The sequence below is a fragment of the Ostrea edulis genome, chromosome 3, assembly GCF_947568905.1.
Source record: "Ostrea edulis chromosome 3, xbOstEdul1.1, whole genome shotgun sequence".
In the NCBI taxonomy this organism is placed as follows: domain Eukaryota; kingdom Metazoa; phylum Mollusca; class Bivalvia; order Ostreida; family Ostreidae; genus Ostrea; species Ostrea edulis.
This window is the reverse complement of record NC_079166.1, coordinates 16,223,261-16,243,092: the sequence shown is the minus strand read 5'-3', so window position 1 is coordinate 16,243,092 and position 19,832 is coordinate 16,223,261. Positions and strand designations below refer to the sequence as shown.

General features: G+C 40.4%; 2 protein-coding genes across 2 annotated transcripts; one reads left to right on the top strand and one right to left on the bottom strand.

Annotated features, from left to right (window-relative positions):
• Positions 1 to 3,738: 3,738 nt before the first annotated feature.
• LOC130053471 (uncharacterized protein F54H12.2-like) lies at positions 3,739 to 4,173 on the top strand. The gene has a single exon (XM_056160779.1). It carries the CDS (start codon positions 3,739 to 3,741, stop codon positions 4,171 to 4,173), a length of 435 nt encoding a protein of 144 aa, XP_056016754.1.
• Positions 4,174 to 7,375: 3,202 nt separating this feature from the next.
• Positions 7,376 to 8,161, bottom strand: LOC130053470 (uncharacterized). Its single transcript, XM_056160778.1, has one exon. It carries the CDS (start codon positions 8,159 to 8,161, stop codon positions 7,376 to 7,378), a length of 786 nt encoding a protein of 261 aa, XP_056016753.1.
• Positions 8,162 to 19,832: the final 11,671 nt, after the last annotated feature.

Below are 19,832 nucleotides of genomic sequence, written 5' to 3'. Positions count from 1 at the left end.
GGACACAAGATTACCCTGTCTCAAATTCGAGAATGGGTGAAAGCTCAAGATACCTATACCTTGCATAAACCGATACGGAGGAAATTCAAGCGACGACAAACACGAGTGACGGATATGGATGAACAATGGCAATTAGATTTAGCCGATGTCTCCAGCTTGAAACAAGACAATAATGGGTATACGTTTTTATTATGTGCCATTGACGTGCTGTCTAAATATGCCTGGGTCGTGCCTTTAAAACAGAAAACGGGGAAAGAAATGATACGAGGCTTACGAGGGATTTTTCGAGAGGGACGTCGCCCCGTGCGCATTCAGTCCGATCAAGGAAAAGAATTTACCAATAAAGAATTTCGTCAAGCCTTCAAATCCATTCATTTCTTTACGACCCGTAATGCCGAAACCAAAGCCAGTATTGTGGAACGTTTTCAACGCACGCTGAAAGCACGCATGTGGCGGTATTTTACAGGCCATAAAACACGACGGTATGTCGATGTCTTGGGGGATCTGGTGTATGGTTACAATCATACCTATCATCGCAGTATCCGGCGAGCTCCTGCTCAAGTCAATGCCAAGAATGTCTTGACCGTATGGAAAACCTTGTATGGAAAACAGAGTGCCGATACCACGAGTCGCTTGCAAGTGGGGGATCGTGTACGCATTAGTAAAGCTAAACGTACGTTTGAAAAAGGATATTTACCGAATTGGACCAAAGAACTGTTTACCATCTCTAGAAAAGTGCCAGGACGAAACGTCTATCGCATTCAAGATGATCACGGAGAAGAATTAGAAGGAACGTTTTACGAGAAGGAATTACAACAAGCGATTAAAGACGATGATGTCTATGAAGTGGAAGAAATCTTAGGGTATAAAAAGCGGCGTGTGGGAAAAAAAGTCATTTCAGAAGTCAAAGTGCGTTGGAAAGGATATCCTTCCAGTTTTGATTCATGGATTCCGCAAGCGGATCTCATTCGGCCATGACCGCCCAGTGGACTTTCTTGGGTGAAAAAGTCCCTCGAGCAGAAATTGTGTATTTTGCACAATTATTCCTCTGTTTAACCATCATTATCACCTCGGTAGTCATGTTAGCCATACGCGATCCCAATCGCGATTTTTGGATGGTGACCTTAAGTTCTCTCGTGGGCTACGTCATGCCTAGTCCACAAATGACGTTACCGAACCCGAGTATAAAACAGGAACGATCTTCTTCAGATTCACCAGTTCACCATGGCTAACACACAGTACGCCTGGAAACAAGAGGGGAAGAAAACGGCATGGTTTGCGGATAAGCAGATGTGTTTGATGCATTGTAAACAACACAAAGTGTTAGATCAACCGGTGTACTTGTACAAACGTATACTGATACCTCACGGATGGTCAGCCTTTATCATGAAGACTAAATATCAAGAGTTTCGCTGGAAAGTCAAAGCCTTCTGGGGATTGATGGGGCGACAAGACGAATCCGATTGGACCTTAAATGAGAGTCCTTGGTTTAACAATTCCGAGGACTGTCTCCGACATTTCAAAGACATGATCAATGAAGGTTATGATGTAGCCGATTGCTGGGGAACCCGACACTATCTGGTGATGCGACGACGCTTAGTCCCGAGACGAACCCTGACGTTACCAGACTCGGATGCGTTGATGTGGGGTGGTGGCCACGATCAAGAAGAATGAATTGAATTGAATGTATTGTCATGTTGTATGTTGTTTCAAATAAAAAATTGTGAAAAAAACAAAACGGTGTTGTGTATAAATAGAGAAGGAAACAGAGACAGGGGCTCATTTAAGACATCATGGCTGGAGGAGGAGAAGGGTTTTACATGACTCTGTTGAGTGATGGGTCGATGGAATCGTTTCCGACGAATACGACTGCTCAATTTAAAACGTTATTGCCACACACCATGGACTTAACGGATGGAGCATGGGAAGTCGGATTGACCGAAATGATGTACTCGGCCAACTTACAAAACGTATCGGATAGCGAGGCTTATGTGGACGTTCTCATTCCAGATCCGTATACGAAACATGTCCAAGATCCCAACACTTATAAATGGGAAAGATTTAAGACAGAGAATATGGGCAAAGTCACGATGGCCAGGTGTGAGGTGGTGGTCCCCTGGCGTCTGACGCCATGGTCCCATCTCTTTGAGGGAGGGGATAGTTTATTTCCCTTCGATATCATTCGCATTCACTTCCGACCCGGAGCTTATACACAACCTTTGGCGTTAATCAATGAAATCAACGCAGCCTTAAGGAGAACCCTGTGGAAAGTATGGAGCGAGATAGGGAATCCTAACGAAGAGGGGAACAACCAGATCTTAGTGTATCACCCCGAGTACGATCGTGTCGAGTATCAGTTTAATGGGAGAACACTGAGATCCACCCCCATGTGCATTCGTTTTCCTACGCCCTTAGCGTACAAGCTAGGTCTGGATAGTGACAAAATGATCCTGGGCGATGAAACCATGACGAAATGGATCAACGTGAATTACTTGGGGAACACGACCATGGATGTCTACGACAATCTGAAAGCCATGTATGTGTATTGTGACATTGTGGATCCTCAAGTGGTGGGCACCAACAAATTGAAATTATTGAGAGTCGTCCCCTGTACGGGTCAATACGACGATCGACAACAAGCCCGTTGGGAACCGATTCGAGCCGAATATTTGAAACTGAGTAAGAAATATTTCGATACCATTGAGGTACACATCATGAATTCTTTAGGGCGTCCTATGGGGTTTTTAAATGGGCGCTCCTTAGTCAAACTTCATTTCCGCAAAGTGTATTGAAAGATGAAGTACCATCGAGGAGTCAGACGCCAGAAAGGACACGGAATCTGGTTTCTCATTCCATGGATTGCCAATGCCATTGTGGGTCAAGCGGGCCAAGGAAAGAAGAGAAAGAGACGGCGTAAAAAGTATAAAAAGCGGGTGTAACCCCTAACGAAGTTCATTTACATCAAGATGCACTACCATAAAGGTTTAATACGGCAGCAGGGTCACGGGCTTGGAGCCCTGTTGGGAATAGCTAGCAAAGTGGCGGGTCCCCTGATCAGCGGATTATTAGGTGGAGCCCCCGCACAACAGCAACAACAACAACAGCGTCCTGTCTATCAAGAGAGATATTATGATTACGACCGCCCTTATCGCTCTTATCAGAGGAGACGACGTAGAATTCATCCAACAGAAGAATATGATCCAGAATCTGAAAAGCAGAAGGGAAAAGGATTTTTCACCGATTTACTCAAATCGGGGGCTAAAAGTGCCTTAAAGGCTGCTGCTAAAACAGGGATGGATGTGTTAGATAATAAACGATCACTCAAAGACGCTCTCAAGACACACGGTGCCCAAGCCCTGAAAGAGACAGCAGGGTATGCCCATAGGCGAAGGTCTCGAAAAGCCCCATCCAAACGAGGAAGAAAAGCGCGCACAGGAATACTCAGGAAGCCTGGAACCACGACTCTCAAAAGAAAACAGGCGGGAAAACAGGTGGGAATACAGGAAGGAAAAGGATTTGTTAAAAGAAAACAACGTATCTTAGCTCGGGGAGGGCCTCATAAGAGACCTAGGAAGCAACCTAGGAAGCGATCTAGGAAGGGAGGTAGGAAGCTAGTGAAAAGGGGTAAGTCAAAACGCTCTCTGGATATTTTCGACTGAGAACCCTATAAAAAGGGGGTGAGAAGGAGACCAGAACACATTTGATGCCAGTTCACGCTGAGTAACACATCGTTCCAATATGATGCACAGAGAATCTTGCGCTTGTGGCACCAGTAGTTTAGAACTGTTTAAAGTGCCCCCGACCAACGTCACTTTAGAAGATTCGAAATGGATGGAATATTACCCCATTTCCAGTACCCTCAACTCGGATACGGCTCCGATTGAATTTGAAATCAAAGGACAAGGAGATGAATATCTGAATTTATCCCAAACTTATCTCCAGATGGTATGTAAATTCACGAAAGCCAATGGAACGAATCTCACAGGAGGCCATTCGACCTCCACCCCCGTGAATAACATTCTCCATTCCTTGTTCAGTGAAATCGATGTCAGTCTCAATGGAAAAGTCATTACCCCGGGGACGGATACTTATCCCTACAAAGCGTATCTGGAGAAATTGTTGTCTTATGCACCCAAGACTCTGGAAACCCAGATGAGAGCCTGTAGCTTGTGAAAAAAAGATACGGCAGGACATATGGATGAGGTCAAATTAGAAGCTCTGGCTCAAACTCCTGTGGAATTTGCAGTAGTGAATAACAAAGTCAACATCGCGGCCGTCATCCCGACCCCCGAGTATCCGGATGATTCCAAGAATGTAGGGTTGAGAAAACGTCACGAGAAGATTACAGACAGTAAGGAGATCGTGTTGATGGATCGATTACATCTGGATTTGTTTGAGCAAGAGAAATGTCTCCCTAATGGCTTGGATGTCCGTCTCAGATTCAATCGCGCTCGACCCCAGTTCTACATGATGACCGATGCCGGGAGTAGTGGGAAAGTGGTCATTCAAAGTATGATCTTGTGGGTGAGGAAAGTCAAACCTGTGCCGAGTATCATTAATCTCATCAATCAGCAACTGAGTACTCAAACGGCGAAATATCCATTGAGACGAGTGGAAGTGAAAACCTTCACCATTCCTAGTGGGACCCAATCTAAAATCACCGATCATCTGTTTCAAGGACAGATGCCTAAACTGATCGTGTTGGGCTTTGTGGATAATGCGGCTTTTAATGGGGATAATACCAGAAACCCCTTTCATTTCCAAAATGAGAGAGTCAAGAAATTAGAAATCAGTATCAATGGAGAAATGATGGAAACCCGACCTTTGGAACCTAATTTCACCGACGATCAGTACCTGAGATCGTATTTGAGTCTGTACAAAGGCTTGGGAAAATTAGGCCAGGACTGGGCTCCGGACATCACCCTGGAAGAGTATAAAAACGGTTACACCCTCTGGTGTGTGGATTTCACGAAAGATCAAGAAGCCCAGACGGATAAATTTCATCTCATACAGACTGGGAACTTGAGAGTGGAAGTGCAATTTGCCGCCAACGTGGCCAGGACCTTAAACTGTGTGGTGTATGCCGTGTTCGACAATCTGCTAGAAATCAACAAACAACGAGAAGTCAGTATCGATTACTAAGAGAGAGATGGATACTCAGCAATTGAGAGATGTTTTACAACGAGATTTAGGACCGGCGTTTGCAGGTGTGTATCCTCGAGATGTCATACCTGAGCTGTTACCTCATCACAAAGCCATCGTGGTGAATACAGACCCTCACGATCGCCCTGGAGCGCATTGGGTCTGTTTGTATTTGAGTAGCCCTACCGTCGAATATTTTGATTCTTACGGATTACCTCCCAGCCATAAAGACATCCAAGACTTTATTCAACGCCACGGAGAGACTTGGATTCATAACACCCATTGTTATCAAGATTTGAATACGGATGTCTGTGGACAATACTGTGTGTATTTTTTACATCAACGCCATCGACATAGAAGCACCGTACAAGAATGGTTACTTCCCTGGAAAGGCACGGCCTTACAACGCGATCGTTTTGTGGCTGATTGGTTTAAAGAGACCTTCCGAAAACCGAGAACCCATCAAGGACAAACTTGTCAATGTCAAAGACTGAATGTATTGTAAACTATGTTATTGTATTGTTATTGTTCATAGTTGGAGTTTAATAAAACGTTGGAAAAAATCTTGTTGGTTTTTTTTTTCTTGTCATTGTAATCAACCATGTCTTTTCAAAAAGAATGGGTAGCCCTGAAAAGGGCTGTTTTCTTTCTCTCTCTGTTCTTGGTCTTTTCTCTTCTTCTTCTCTCTTCTTCTCTCCTTCTCTTCTTCTCTGTCCCCCTCACTGTGTGTTCTTCTTCTTCTTCTTTCTTCTCTTCTTTTTCTGCTCCTCCGGGGGTTGCTCGTGGTCAAACACAAAAACAGGCAACCCGTGTTTATTAAAAAACAATCTCCCCGGAGGCTGCTGCACCACTTCCAACTCTGCGTCCCAGTTTTCCTCTGGCGGGGGCAGATCCTGGCTCATGGGCGGTGGGGGAAGAGCCTCCCGTGAGGCCGGCGGAGCAATCTCTTCGTCCCAATCCTCCTCGCATTTGTAAAAATAATCATTCACTGTAGGGTCTGGTCCTACTCTGCGACTCATATCTCTGGTTCCTTAAAAAATCGGAATGCCAGATTTTGACGTTGCGCTCGGTTTAAAAAGGCGAGAGCGCGGACGTCCTTGAAAACATCCCCTACCTCAGATGGCTGACGTCATGTTGATGACTCATCAAAAAACACTATATAAATAGGTCACTTGTTACCATTTTTCTCAATCATGTCGTTTGAACGGTACGCGGATGATGGGAAAGATGTACTAGTGTGTGGGTATTGCCGAGGACCTTGGAGAACTTGTGGCTGTTTTCATTATAAAAAAGAAAACATCCTGGCCAAACATAAGTGGATAGAGTATATGGCAGAGCTGAATTATTGTCCCTTTGTCTATAAATGTTGTGGTCACACTAGAGAACCCTGGCTACCGTGTAAGTGTCCGCAGCATTGTACCATCACCCCTGAAGAAGAAATAGCGCATAAGGACTGTACCTGTGAGATCTGTCAGGAGTTTAGAGAGCGCTGGACTCAGAGAAAGTTTAAACCCCACTTGTTTCAACATTGTCCTTACAGTCAAGAACCCCGGTCAACGTGTACCTGTGAGACCTGTCAACCAGCATGTCGGTGACGGATCTACGAGGAGATGTATTATCTCTACCTTGGGTGGATGCTATTGTACAACAATGTAACTGTTTAACGGTGAAACCTCATGGATTAAGTCAACGTATTGCCGACCGATTTCCTTGGGCTAATCTGTATGCGACCCGACAACCTTTAGGACGGAGAAATTTAGCTATAGCAGCGGATCGAGGAATACCGGGTACTGTGTGTATTATGCCTCATTCTACTCATCCTGATGTGATCTGTTTGTTAGCGCAATGGGATTACGGGAGAGGCACTCAACGCTTACCCCTGTATGCCGATACCCCCGAACAACGTGAACTTTGGTTTCAACAATGTTTACAGGAATTAGGCACTTTGTCTTACCAGACTTTAGCGTTTCCTTATCGTATTGGATGTGGATTAGCCGGAGGCAATTGGACTCATTATAGACAATGGATTTGTGACTTTGCTTATCCGTATCATAAACATGTTTACATTGTCAAGAAAATGTAACTTTATTATAGCTTTATTCTAACTATTACTTGTGTTAATAAAACTTTTTTAAAACAAACTTGTGTGTTTCTTGATTTTTGCAATAAAAAGTGTCTTTTCAAAAAAAGTTGGTGGCCCTGAAAAGGGCCGTTTGGTCCTAAGGACCGACTTTCAATCCCTGGTTCCGGTAAACCGGCATAACGGGCACCGTCCCCGGGTGTGGCGCCGCTCCTGTAACTCTTCCACGCACGAGCAGCAAGCTGGGCGCTGCCCACATCCCCTACACGTGATACCGGAGTGTACCCTGTCTTGCCAGCAGACAGGGCACTTAAACCAGATAGGAACCGCCCTATCTGCCCAGACAGGGACAGTCATAGGGTGGTTCGTCGGGGGATGAGTTGCCACCGGTGCGTGGGTTGGTCTCGGTGGTGGAGTCCTCCCTGCAAACCGGATGGTAGGTGGTGGGGGTCTTGCAGGGGCTGCTGGTCTCGGTGGTGATGACGTGCCTGTCACCAACAGCGACGGACTCTGACGTGGGCTGGGAGGTGGTGCGGGGGACGGTGACCTCGGTGAGTACTCCACCGGTGACGCTGGTGAGTCGCTCATCGGCACCGGGCTGTATTCCACTGGTGCCGATGGGATCGCTGGTGGTGGTGTTGTAGGCGTCGCCGGGGAGTAAGGTGGTGGTGGTGAGGGTGGCTGTGGGGCCCGTCGGCGCGGTCTCGTAGCCGTGGAGATCCGAGCGGTGCGGCGGCGTCCCCTCCCTTCATACTCTGCCCGCACCCGACAGATGATCTCACGGACCCCACTCTGGTCGAAAGGGGAGAAGGTGCTCAGGTCGTTCTCAGAACGCACGACCCAATTCTCCCCTACCCGTTCCTCAGCCACCACTAAGAGCCGGTACCGAAACCCAGGCAGGGTCTGGAAATTGTAGAGCGGGTCTCTTCTTGTAGCCATTCTTCTTTCTTCTTTCTTCTTTAAAATCCTTCAAAAACTGTGCTGGATCACCAGTGAAGCGAACTGGCGAGTGCGCCGGTATATATCAGGAAAGCGCGGACCTCCTCGAAAACATCCCTCGCTTCGGAGACGAAGGCAAGATGGCGGCCGTCAAAATGGCTGATTTGTGCTTTCGAGCAGAGAGTTTTTTCTCATTGTCTTTTTCTAGACATTCGATATCTGTGCATGGTAGATTTAATCTGATAGATTCTGGGGCGCTGAATGCGTTAAACTTATTTTTATTTTGCTACGTCGCATAGTTTTCAAAGAAACAGAGGTTAAAGAGGTCGAGTCGAGGTTCGATGTTTCTTCACCGCCTCTTTAAAAATTTATTTCTCGACCATGTATATCCCTAAAAACATCTCATAAGGTCTATTCGATAGAAAACACCTTATTTGATTCGATTTTCACTCTACCTTTAGGATTTTCTGGATTCCTCAACAAATAAACCCTTCTCTGAGAGAGTCAACCAAACACAGCTTTCGTGTAAACAATTTTATTCATGTCACATATTTCAAATACATAACTCCCACACACAACACCAATTCACATGTCTTTTTAAAATAGGGTCCAACATTTTTTCCATTTCTCGAATCCTGCGTTGAAATCGATATCGATCAGCGGCTACAGTCATCCAGATACTTGTCCGGTCTTCTTCGGGTAACCGATACACTTCATTATGATCCAGATTAAAAGTCACACGTTTAACTTGACGTACATCTCTCGAAGACATCGTAGTCTGATTTTCTCGATTTCTCCTCTGTCTGTGGGTCGAATTCGTTTCAATTCCTGGCCCATTAAATGAATCAATACTAAGGCTTGCGGGGTGATCCGGTTCTCGATCAAATACTGACAGAGACATGGATAGTCCTTTAAGCTGATGGGAAATAATTCTTCTCGCATATAGTGTAACACAAATTCAATCTGCCAAGAATGAATGTCTGTGAGATAATCCAATACATAAACTATCGCTTTCTCTGTGATGTGGTCACTGCTGGCCATCCTCCGGGAATAAATGAAATGAATTAAGTTCTTCACACTTTATGTATACTTCTCGAAGCCAGTCCTTGGTGATACTTTCAATCTCGGCGGTTTTTTCAGGCATGCGTTTCTTGAATTCCTCCCCCAGGACATAAATTAACATCAATCCCGCATCGTTATAGAGATTGATGTATATCCGGTTCCGTAGATCTGTATATTCGTCCAGAGTCAATGGAAACACCCCCGCTATCAGAAAATTTTTAGCGAATTGAAACACCGTATCGTCTTGCATTTTCTCGACCCATTCTAATGCATGGTTATGCGCTTTTTCTGCGATGTTGTCACTTTCAGCCATGGTTTGTAAATGAAAAAATTCCAAAACGTTCTTGTTTTATAACAGGGCAGCCATTCCTTTCATACGAATCAGTTCCACGAATCCTTTTTGTAGACAATCGCGTAAGATCCGATCAATGTCACTCATCTGATCTGGAAGGTTGTTTCAATTCCTCAGCATACAAATAAATCATGAGTAAACGTCCCGTATTGGTATTCTCCGCTAATGAATCAGCAATCCGTTGAAAACTATGTACATTTCTGACCTCCGGTGACATCTGTTGTACAAATTGACGAGCATTTTGAATGAGAGGGTTATGTAAGGCCACGTTCATACATTGTAGTACATAGCTATATCCATTCATTCTCGTAGTAGCACTGCCGCCCATAGTGCATAACGAACGTTCAGAAAACACCTGTATTTATAGGTAAAGGTTATGCATCACGTGATCAACCACCTGCACCACGTGATCAAGCACCTGTACGTCAGGTGGTTTTTCTACAGTCATTCTTGTCTGACCTTCAGTCATGGATACACGGAGAATTTTAAGAGCGAGACACCGCCGCCAGGGAATACAACAAGTGGAGAATTTAACCATAGTAGAAGATTATGTAGACGAGATGGAGATCTGGGACAATTTAGTACAGAGATGTCGCCATCGATTACGCTGGGGCCGATCTAAAAATTGGTGTTTTGACTATGTATTGCGGTCACATGAAACAGTGGAGGATATTTGCCTGCGTTTAAGTGACATGTACCTGAAAAATTCCCCCCTCATACAGTACATGATTTACCAGTTTTACACGTTATTGAACGGCACTCAAAAAGTATCGGGATTTATTCGACTGGATAAACCACGTCACCGAAGAAGTGTATGGGTATTGTTTTGGGATGCACAGTGGATGTGGGAAACCGTCGAAGAGATACGTTTCCCCGGGAGAAGAGCTCGACAATTAGTACAGCACATTATATCCGAAGATCATGACTTACACGTGTATATAGAAGAACCTGCGTATGAAGCCGGCCATTTTTAAAAATAAAAACTTCATGCACAGCCCTTTTTAGGGCTACTTTAAACACCAATATAAGTTCCATTCCACTAAAGTCAATGTGTACCAATGTGCACTAGCACGCGCTGGTCGCGAGATGTTCTAGCTGAAACCGGTTTTTCAAGTTCAATTAGGGCACTAGCACGCGCTGGTCGCGCGATGTTCTAGCTGAAACCGGTTTTTCCAGAAAAAGATGGTGCAACCACGTGCTCCCCACGTGCCCCTCACGAGACAGAATAGTCTAGACATTTTGCTGGCTATAAAAGCGGACCACCAGTGTCAGTCCTCATTCGATCTTCAATCACCTTCCAGAAGACATGGCTCAGAAACAACTAGAATTTGTGGACAAAGCTCAGAAGAAAATAGATCAGCTGGTACAGAAGCAGATGGGACCACAGAAAGACTACATTGAATTGAAGAAAGCTAAGACTGACGATCAGAAGATTGAATTGGGGAAGACCTCGAACTTATTGCTCACGTCTCCAGACTACGTTGCTCAAAGAAGAAGAGAAGAGAAGAAGATGGCCCAGACCTCGAACCAGACCACGAGCTTCAATCTCACGCCTTCAGACCACGTTGCTCGACAAGAGAAGATGGCCCAGACCTCGGATTACCTCCCTAGCCAGAATCCGACAGACCCCGGCTTGGGATTTTTTTCCCGGACATCCCAGAGTCACAAGATGTCACGGGACTGGAACTGGGCCTCTACAACGCTCAGAATGAGTCTCCGACCATGAACAAAGAAGACTTTGCGATCATTACCACGACACTAGACGGGATCGTTAACCGTATTAATGTGCTGAGTAATGAGATTGGAAATCATACCACAATCCTACTGAAGAAGTTGGAAGAGCTGACTTCTAAAAAACCTAGGAAGGAATACACTCCAGATTACACTGCTAACCCGTGCTACACGTGTGGAGAAACAGGACATTGGTCGCCGGATTGCCCACAGAAAACAGATTATCCGCAGACCAGTAAGAAATCGTGGTCGGCAGATTCTCAACAGACCAGCAAGAAAACCAAACAAAAGGATCCTTGCTACAAATGCGGAAAAATAGGACACTGGATTAGTGAGTGTCCAGAAGAACAACTGGAAATAGATGCGATGATTGGGCCCGTACCTGGCTCAAAATCCCCTGTGAAGAGAGAATACACTCCATCTGAGATGTGGAATCCCCCCGCACCTACTGAAGAACCGCGAAAAAAGAAGAAGAAACTCAGCAGAAAGTAATGGACTGTGCTTGAACTGTTATGCTTATTGAACTGTTATGCTTATTGAACTGTTTTTATGGTTATTGAACTGTTTTGCATTGTTCTATGCTTGTACCATTGTTCTTTAATAAACATGTCAACTTAAAACCTTGTGTTATTCTTTAGATTTAATACACAGGAATACATAGGATTTCACAGGATTTCACTGGATTTTATACCGATTTTCAGAAAAATAGCTCCAGGTTCCTTTTCCAGGAACTCAAAGCGAAAGTACCGCATCATAGAGCTAAAATTAGACCAGCGGCAATAGGCCAGCCTATTCACCGGACACCCGGCCTACAACCCCTGCTGGGGTCCGCCAGTTGACCCCGTCCTAGATATTGAACCACTCCGTTGACCCCGACACCGCTTGACCAATCAAAAGACGCCCTTGCTTGACCTCATTTGCATAAAAAGTGCACTCAGTTGAACCCCCTATCGTGAGGGTTTATACTACTGGTGTAAATCTGTTTACTCTTGAGAATGAAAGCAAATTTAAAGATGCAATTAAGCCAATAGCAATGACCACTTTCTTCTGTACGGTGAGAGGTTCCTCCACGGTGTTTCTTGATGGAGATACAATCTAGCTTTTCACTAAACCTTCTACAGAAAAAAAGATAAATTTTTGTCGTCATTCTAAAATTTCTCATTGAACTTTCTAAGAACAGTCTTCTCAAACCAGACGCTTGGTCGTGGTTTTCTTCGAATTTCACGCTCTTGGAGCATCCCACTCTAATTCCAATGCTTAATACATATGGAATAATTATCTTTCTCCTTAATGAAGCCATTCTTATGGAAGTCTTGATTACAAATGAATAGAATAATAGATCACACACTGATTTACTCACGGTACCTAAAATCACACGGGAACGCGTAGTGAATATACTTTTGTACACGGGAGCGCTCACAAGTAAATATACTCATAAGTCAAATTCTCGCCGTATAAACAACAATAATAATAATATTCTTTATTTATACAGGACTTCAGAATTAGTTATATAAACTAGTTTACATTGTGGTCCTGTCTATTACATATTAACATATTGAGAACATATACATGTATCACAAAACGTGAAATATGACAGTTTATATACATACAGATAAAAAGTGAATGAAAAATGACAATGAACACGAGTATTATTGAGGATCAAAATAATATTTGAAATAGGCTGATTTAAAAGATGTGGTAGTTGTGCATTTTCTTATAATATCTGGTAATGAGTTCCATAAAATTGCTGCTGAAATGATAAAAGATCTTCTAAAATATTCTGTTTTGGCTCTTGTAACATAAATAAAATTAGTAGAGCTCTGTCTTGTATTTCCTGTGTTACCTCATTCACAAATCTAAAAACATGTAAATACTATGGAGTCATATGATGTAAAACTTAAAACGTCAGAATAATTTTTCGATAAATAAAATAGTCAAACAAAGGCATCCATCTCAAATTTGATAGCATGCAAGAAGTTGACACTGGATGAGGTACTCTGATGTGTAAAATGATCCTTGCTGCCCTCTTCTATGATTTAAAAGGCCTATCAATATTTGTTTTGTTCTTTGTATCCTTCCATACTGTACAACAATAATTAAAATGAGGAAAAACAATAGTATTGTAAATTTTGAATAGTGCTCCCTTGACAGAAAAGTACTCAATCTCCTTAAAACACTTAGTTTCTGACAATTTTGTTTTTTTTTCATGAAGCATCTGTGTGATAAGAACACGTAAGACATTCATCAATATAAACACCTAAAAGTTTGACACATTTGACATTTTCTATAAAAGTTTCACCAACATTAATACAATCGATAATATTTCTGTGACGTTCATATCAACGTCTTACACCATGCACAACCGGCATATGCGAGTACGTGAGCGGATCTAACATCTAATTTTAATTAGATTGCATCATACTTTATTCCCATACGAAGAATATTTAATTTTTAACATGCTCTCCTAAAACTCTTTAGCTCACCTGAGCTGAAAGCTTAAGTATTATTCATTTTGCCATCTCAATTTATTACATTTACATGTTCATACATACATACATACACACACACACACACATACATACATACATACATACATATATATATATATATATATATATATATATATATATATATATATATATATATATATATTACATGTATCTGCTATCCTAAACGATCCTAGATTATTTTAAAAAATGAAAACGAAGACTTGGGGTAATATTTCGTTCATTTTGTATTAAAATCATCTGTGCAGTCCCTTCTCCCCCTGGAATTTTGAAATTTCATTTTTTTACTACATGTATATTTTTGCACCCAAAAAATATTTGACCCCCTGGGAGAGTTGGGTTTATACCTAAAATATTTGGACCCCTTGAAAATGTTGCCTGAATCCACCCCTGGTTTAGGTTGGTTTCGTTTCGTTCCTACCTAGGTCTAAGCTCGTTTCGATCTCGTTTCATGGTTTTGCAGGTGCCCTATTGATCAACATATATAAACGAAAAGAAAAAAAAAAAACACAACAGAATGACCCAAGTGTCAAAGGAACGGCCTCAAACCATTTGTTTGATCTAAAAATTCGAAGTAAACATGTTTTATACAATAATGATAATGCATTGTACATTCATTACCAGTATTTCAAAACATTGAAAATGAATCCTCATGATGATATAAAAGGTACGTAAAAGCATGGTACATTATGTATTAAACGATAGAAGAAGCAATAATTTCTTCCACTCCCAGAGAAATAAATGACAAAATCTTTCTTTTTACATAATGCCTTTTGTTCCGCAGTTCAGACTTTGCGTTACCATGGCTATCAGGAAACGTTTTCTTTCTTTATTTTTGTTCTTACTTATAAGTTTATATTCATGAACAAATTCTTTGCTAAGATACACTACTACCACACAAATGATGTGTTAAAATACAGCTACTTACAACTAGCGTATCGATACCGACCCAGTGGCGGATTTAAGGGGGGTGCAGCCCCCCCCCCCTAAAATTTTCAAATTTTATGTAAATCGTGGTATCTTGTTTAGAAAAATGTATTAAACGATAGAAGAAGCAATAATTCCTTCCACTCCCAGAGAAATAAATGACAAAATCTTTTGATTTCTTGAATTACTTGATTATGAGAACTTACTTTTTTCCCAAAAACCCTTAAAATTTGCGTCATTTTATTAATTTCACTTTATTAAAAATGATAAAATATTGTAAAAATGACTAAATAGGAGACATATTTCAGGCCCTATAAAATCTGTAAAATCCAGGAGCTTCGCCCTGGACATCAGACTTAGGACCAACAACCACCGATCAACCATCAAAACCAAACGCGTGACCGAACCCGTAGGGGAACACTTCAACAAAGAAGGTCACATTTGGCAAGACATGCAAGTGGTTGTTATTGGTCATGCAGAGAGAAAGAGCAAGATCAGTATCCACAGCCTAATCGCCAAAATTCATCCGATAAAATCTTTTTTTTGTTTTTTTTGTTTTTTTTTTTTTGTTTTTTTTTTTTTTTTTGTTTTTTTTTGTATGATTAAATACATACAATTCGTTTCCCTCGTTTCAAGGCCCTGACCTTGAGTTCCTTAATTTAGCCATATTAAGTTATGTGACAATTCGTTATTGATAAAGGTGTTACTTTCTCGCATGAATTCTTTTTGTCTAATTGAACAGTGTGAAAGTCACGTGATTGGCCACCGTGATATTGGTTTTCAAGGTTGAAGACTATTATAAGATAAAAAGTGTGATTTGGAACAGAAATAGGATAGTATAAACAAAGTTAATGAATATTCATCTCAAATCTGTCCATATCCCTTTGATGCCCCCCCCCCCCTTTAAATGACTCCAATATTTTCAACAGCCTGTGGACGTTCTGTTCCGTCCGTTTACTAATATTTTCAACAGCCTGTGGACGTTCTGTTCCGTCCGTTTACTAATATTTTCAACAGCCTGTGGACGTTCTGTTCCGTCCGTTTACTAATATTTTCAACAGCCTGTGGACGTTCTGTTCCGTCCGTTTACTAAATAAGTGTAGGAAGTGTTTCCTCCGCATTAAGGCCCTCCGCTTTATCGTACATAAGTAACAACCTGTTAATGACGTAATGGAAAGGCATGGGGTCTCGGACAAACTTCGGGATCGGGTGTATCATGTACTGGTGAACAACGACTTTCTCGGAATAAACTTAAAATCTCGATCTGATACTAAGAGAGACAGTGTTATATCTATGGTGGAAATGATGGACAGGATTTCCTAGAAATGTTTCCCCCCAGGAACCAATAACCATTTATATAGACACATTAAAGTATTTTCTTATCTCACCAATACCCCACTTCTAGCTCGAACGGAAGTCCACGGTAGTCATTGTAAGTGACCAGCATTCATTAAAAAAAAAAACCATAAAAAAAACAGGTTAGCAACACTTAAAGCTGTATGGTCCAAATTACAATATTTTTTTCCATCTCGTAAAAACGCTATTAAATCATCGCACGTATGTAGTTATGAGACTGTACGACATATCATAAATTATTTCACCTGTTTTAACCCAAATAATTTGACTTTAAATCGATGTTTACAAATAACCACGTCACTCTGCCATTTCAAGTGACAATCACGTGACCAATTCAAACTTTCAAATCATTGGTGGTCTTATCTGTGTAAAGCTGTGTATTTTGTTATAACAGTACCGTACCATAAGTTTAATAGAAATAAAAATATCAAATACCTCTTAGTAATTCGTTGTTTTACGCTCTTTCAGTCTTAAAACTAGACAGTTGCGTATGAATTAATGCATCATGTTGGGATTCCCCTGACGCGTGTGGGTCTATTTATAGACGTCTATTATGGGATGATTTATATATGTAGCCACTATATTTACTTTCTAAATAATATTCGCACTGTTTTCTTTTACATGCAGATGTTTTCAAGCATGTAATTAAGGGAAAGTTAATAACTCTATAAAGTAATTAATCTGCTTTAAAGTAATTATGTACAAAAATAATACATGAACATCGGGTCATACAGCTTTAAGATGGGCATTCAAAAATAAATGCATGTAATGTACAAATTTTGAATTCTTTACTAATTGATCATGAATATAGGTACTTTTGTTCTGTGTATGTGTTGAATACTTATATATATAATTATATAGGTACTTTTGTTCTGTGTATGTGTTGAATACTTATATATATAATGCATTATATAGGTACTTTTGTTCTGTGTATGTGTTGAATACTTACATATATAATTATATAGGTACTTTTGCTCTGTGTATGTGTTGAATACTTATATATATAATTATATAGGTACTTTTGCTCTGTGTATGTGTTGAATACGTATATATATAATTATATAGGTACTTTTGCTCTGTGTATGTGTTGAATACTTATATATATAATTATATAGGTACTTTTGCTCTGTGTATGTGTTGAATACTTATATATATAATTATATAGGTACTTTTGTTCTGTGTATGTGTTGAATACTTATATATATAATTATATAGGTACTTTTGCTCTGTGTATGTGTTGAATACTTATATATATATAATTATATAGGTACTTTTGCTCTGTGTATGTGTTGAATACTTATACATATAATTATATAGGTACTTTTGCTCTGTGTATGTGTTGAATACTTAAATGCATATAACTATATAGGTACTTTTGCTCTGTGTATGTGTTGAATACTTATACATATAATTATATAGGTACTTTTGCTCTGTGTATGTGTTGAATACTTATACATATAATTATATAGGTACTTTTGCTCTGTGTATGTGTTGAATACTTATATATATAATTATATAGGTACTTTTGTTCTGTGTATGTGTTGAATACTTATATATATAATTATATAGGTACTTTTGCTCTGTGTATGTGTTGAATACTTATACATATAATTATATAGGTACTTTTGCTCTGTGTATGTGTTGAATACTTATACATATAATTATATAGGTACTTTTGTTCTGTGTATGTGTTGAATACTTATACATATAATTATATAGGTACTTTTGTTCTGTGTATGTGTTGAATACTTATATATATAATTATATAGGTACTTTTGCTCTGTGTATGTGTTGAATACTTATACATATAATTATATAGGTACTTTTGTTCTGTGTATGTGTTGAATACTTATATATATAATTATATAGGTACTTTTGCTCTGTGTATGTGTTGAATACTTATATATATAATTATATAGGTACTTTTGCTCTGTGTATGTGTTGAATACTTATACATATAATTATATAGGTACTTTTGTTCTGTGTATGTGTTGAATACTTATATATATAATTATATAGGTACTTTTGCTCTGTGTATGTGTTGAATACTTATATATATAATTATATAGGTACTTTTGTTCTGTGTATGTGTTGAATACTTATATATATAATTATATAGGTACTTTTGCTCTGTGTATGTGTTGAATACTTATACATAAGCTCTACAGATACAGTAGAAGCAGTAAGTTATCACAATATCTTTATAGTCATACGTTTTCATCTCTACACACAGAAGTGTCCTTATTTCAAACATCCAAAGAACCTCAGGATACGTTCCCTCCACGTGGTCCTCCGTCTCGCCAACACACGTGGTTCCTCAACAAGAGAGAGTCCTGTGGTGCAGAGGAACCTGTACTGCACAATATTTGGTTTCACTTCTTCGGTCTCGTTTTGTGTGGTCTCGGGTGATCCTTGATTCCGAGGTTCCGATTTGAATGTTTCTACACTGGATAAGAAGAGCTTCCGTGGGATAAATTTAGGTATTTTGACAGCTGGGTTGAATGCAGACAGGGATCTAGTTTTGTCTAATTTATTTCTGATATCCTTGGTCCTTGCCTTAAGCTCTTCTAGAACAGGATTCATCAGGCAAGTATGTTTTTTCTGCCATTCATAATCCTGTTTACGCTGAAGGTCTAGATCTGAATTACTCTCAGTCTTTTCTACAACAACGCTCTTGTCAACTGCATCTAGTTTTAGAACTGTTGACTCCTGGTGAACTATCTCACTTGCCTTTTGGACAATACCTATAATGTATTACGACACATCCCCTGATTTTATATCCAGTTCTTCACCACTGCATTTTGGGACCGCAGTGTACAATCTCTCCTTGCTATGAATATCGTCTGCCTCTTCCTTCGGCTGTACCATTTCACTTTCTGTGGTTGTTTCAAACACATTATTCCTGGTTTGTGCCGTTGTATATAACTGCAGGAAGTATTTGTCATCTACCCATGACGGCAAAAATGAGCAAGTATTTGCATTTGCCGCTTTCAGGTTTTCAATTCTTAAGATTGTGTCTCTGATTCTGTCATGGGGAACAAAATTAGTATTTAGTTCACTTCCAAAAAACATATCCTTTTGATTTTCCATTTCTGTTACGACATGTACAGGAATGTAGATATTTCAAGCAAGCGTTTGTTTTGGTTTGGTCGTAAGGAAGAATTTTTGATGTCGTGTGGATTATGACGTGTATTACGTCGTGTGGATTACATGACGTAATATACATCGTTACGTTCAAAAACTGTGACGTGGTTTGCTGTGATTTACATAATTATCATGAAATCATTTGTGGACAAGTTTGGTGTACATAATAAAAACATCAGTCTAGGCCTATGTTTCATTATAATGTAACTGAATAATTAGAATATCCAAACCAGTTACTAGAGCCTAACTATGAAGCGAGGCCTATACATGTTTGGTTTAATAATGGTACAGTACAAGACCTAGTAGAAAGTGATTGGAGACCTAAGGTTTTCAAGTGGATAATTACGTGATAAAATGATTTAAGATATCGGAACTAGCTATATACTAGAGTTTAGCAAACGATACCCGGTCGGCCATCGATGTTTACAGCAAGAGTGCAAAACCTAATCAAAAGTGATGAAGGACACGGGTTTTCATTAGGCGACCAAAAATTATCAATTTGGGAATTCCTAATTCATTTTTGTCCGATGTTGGAAAAATCATAATTAATTCACATCGAGGACATAAGATAGTAGAAATAATATATCACTTT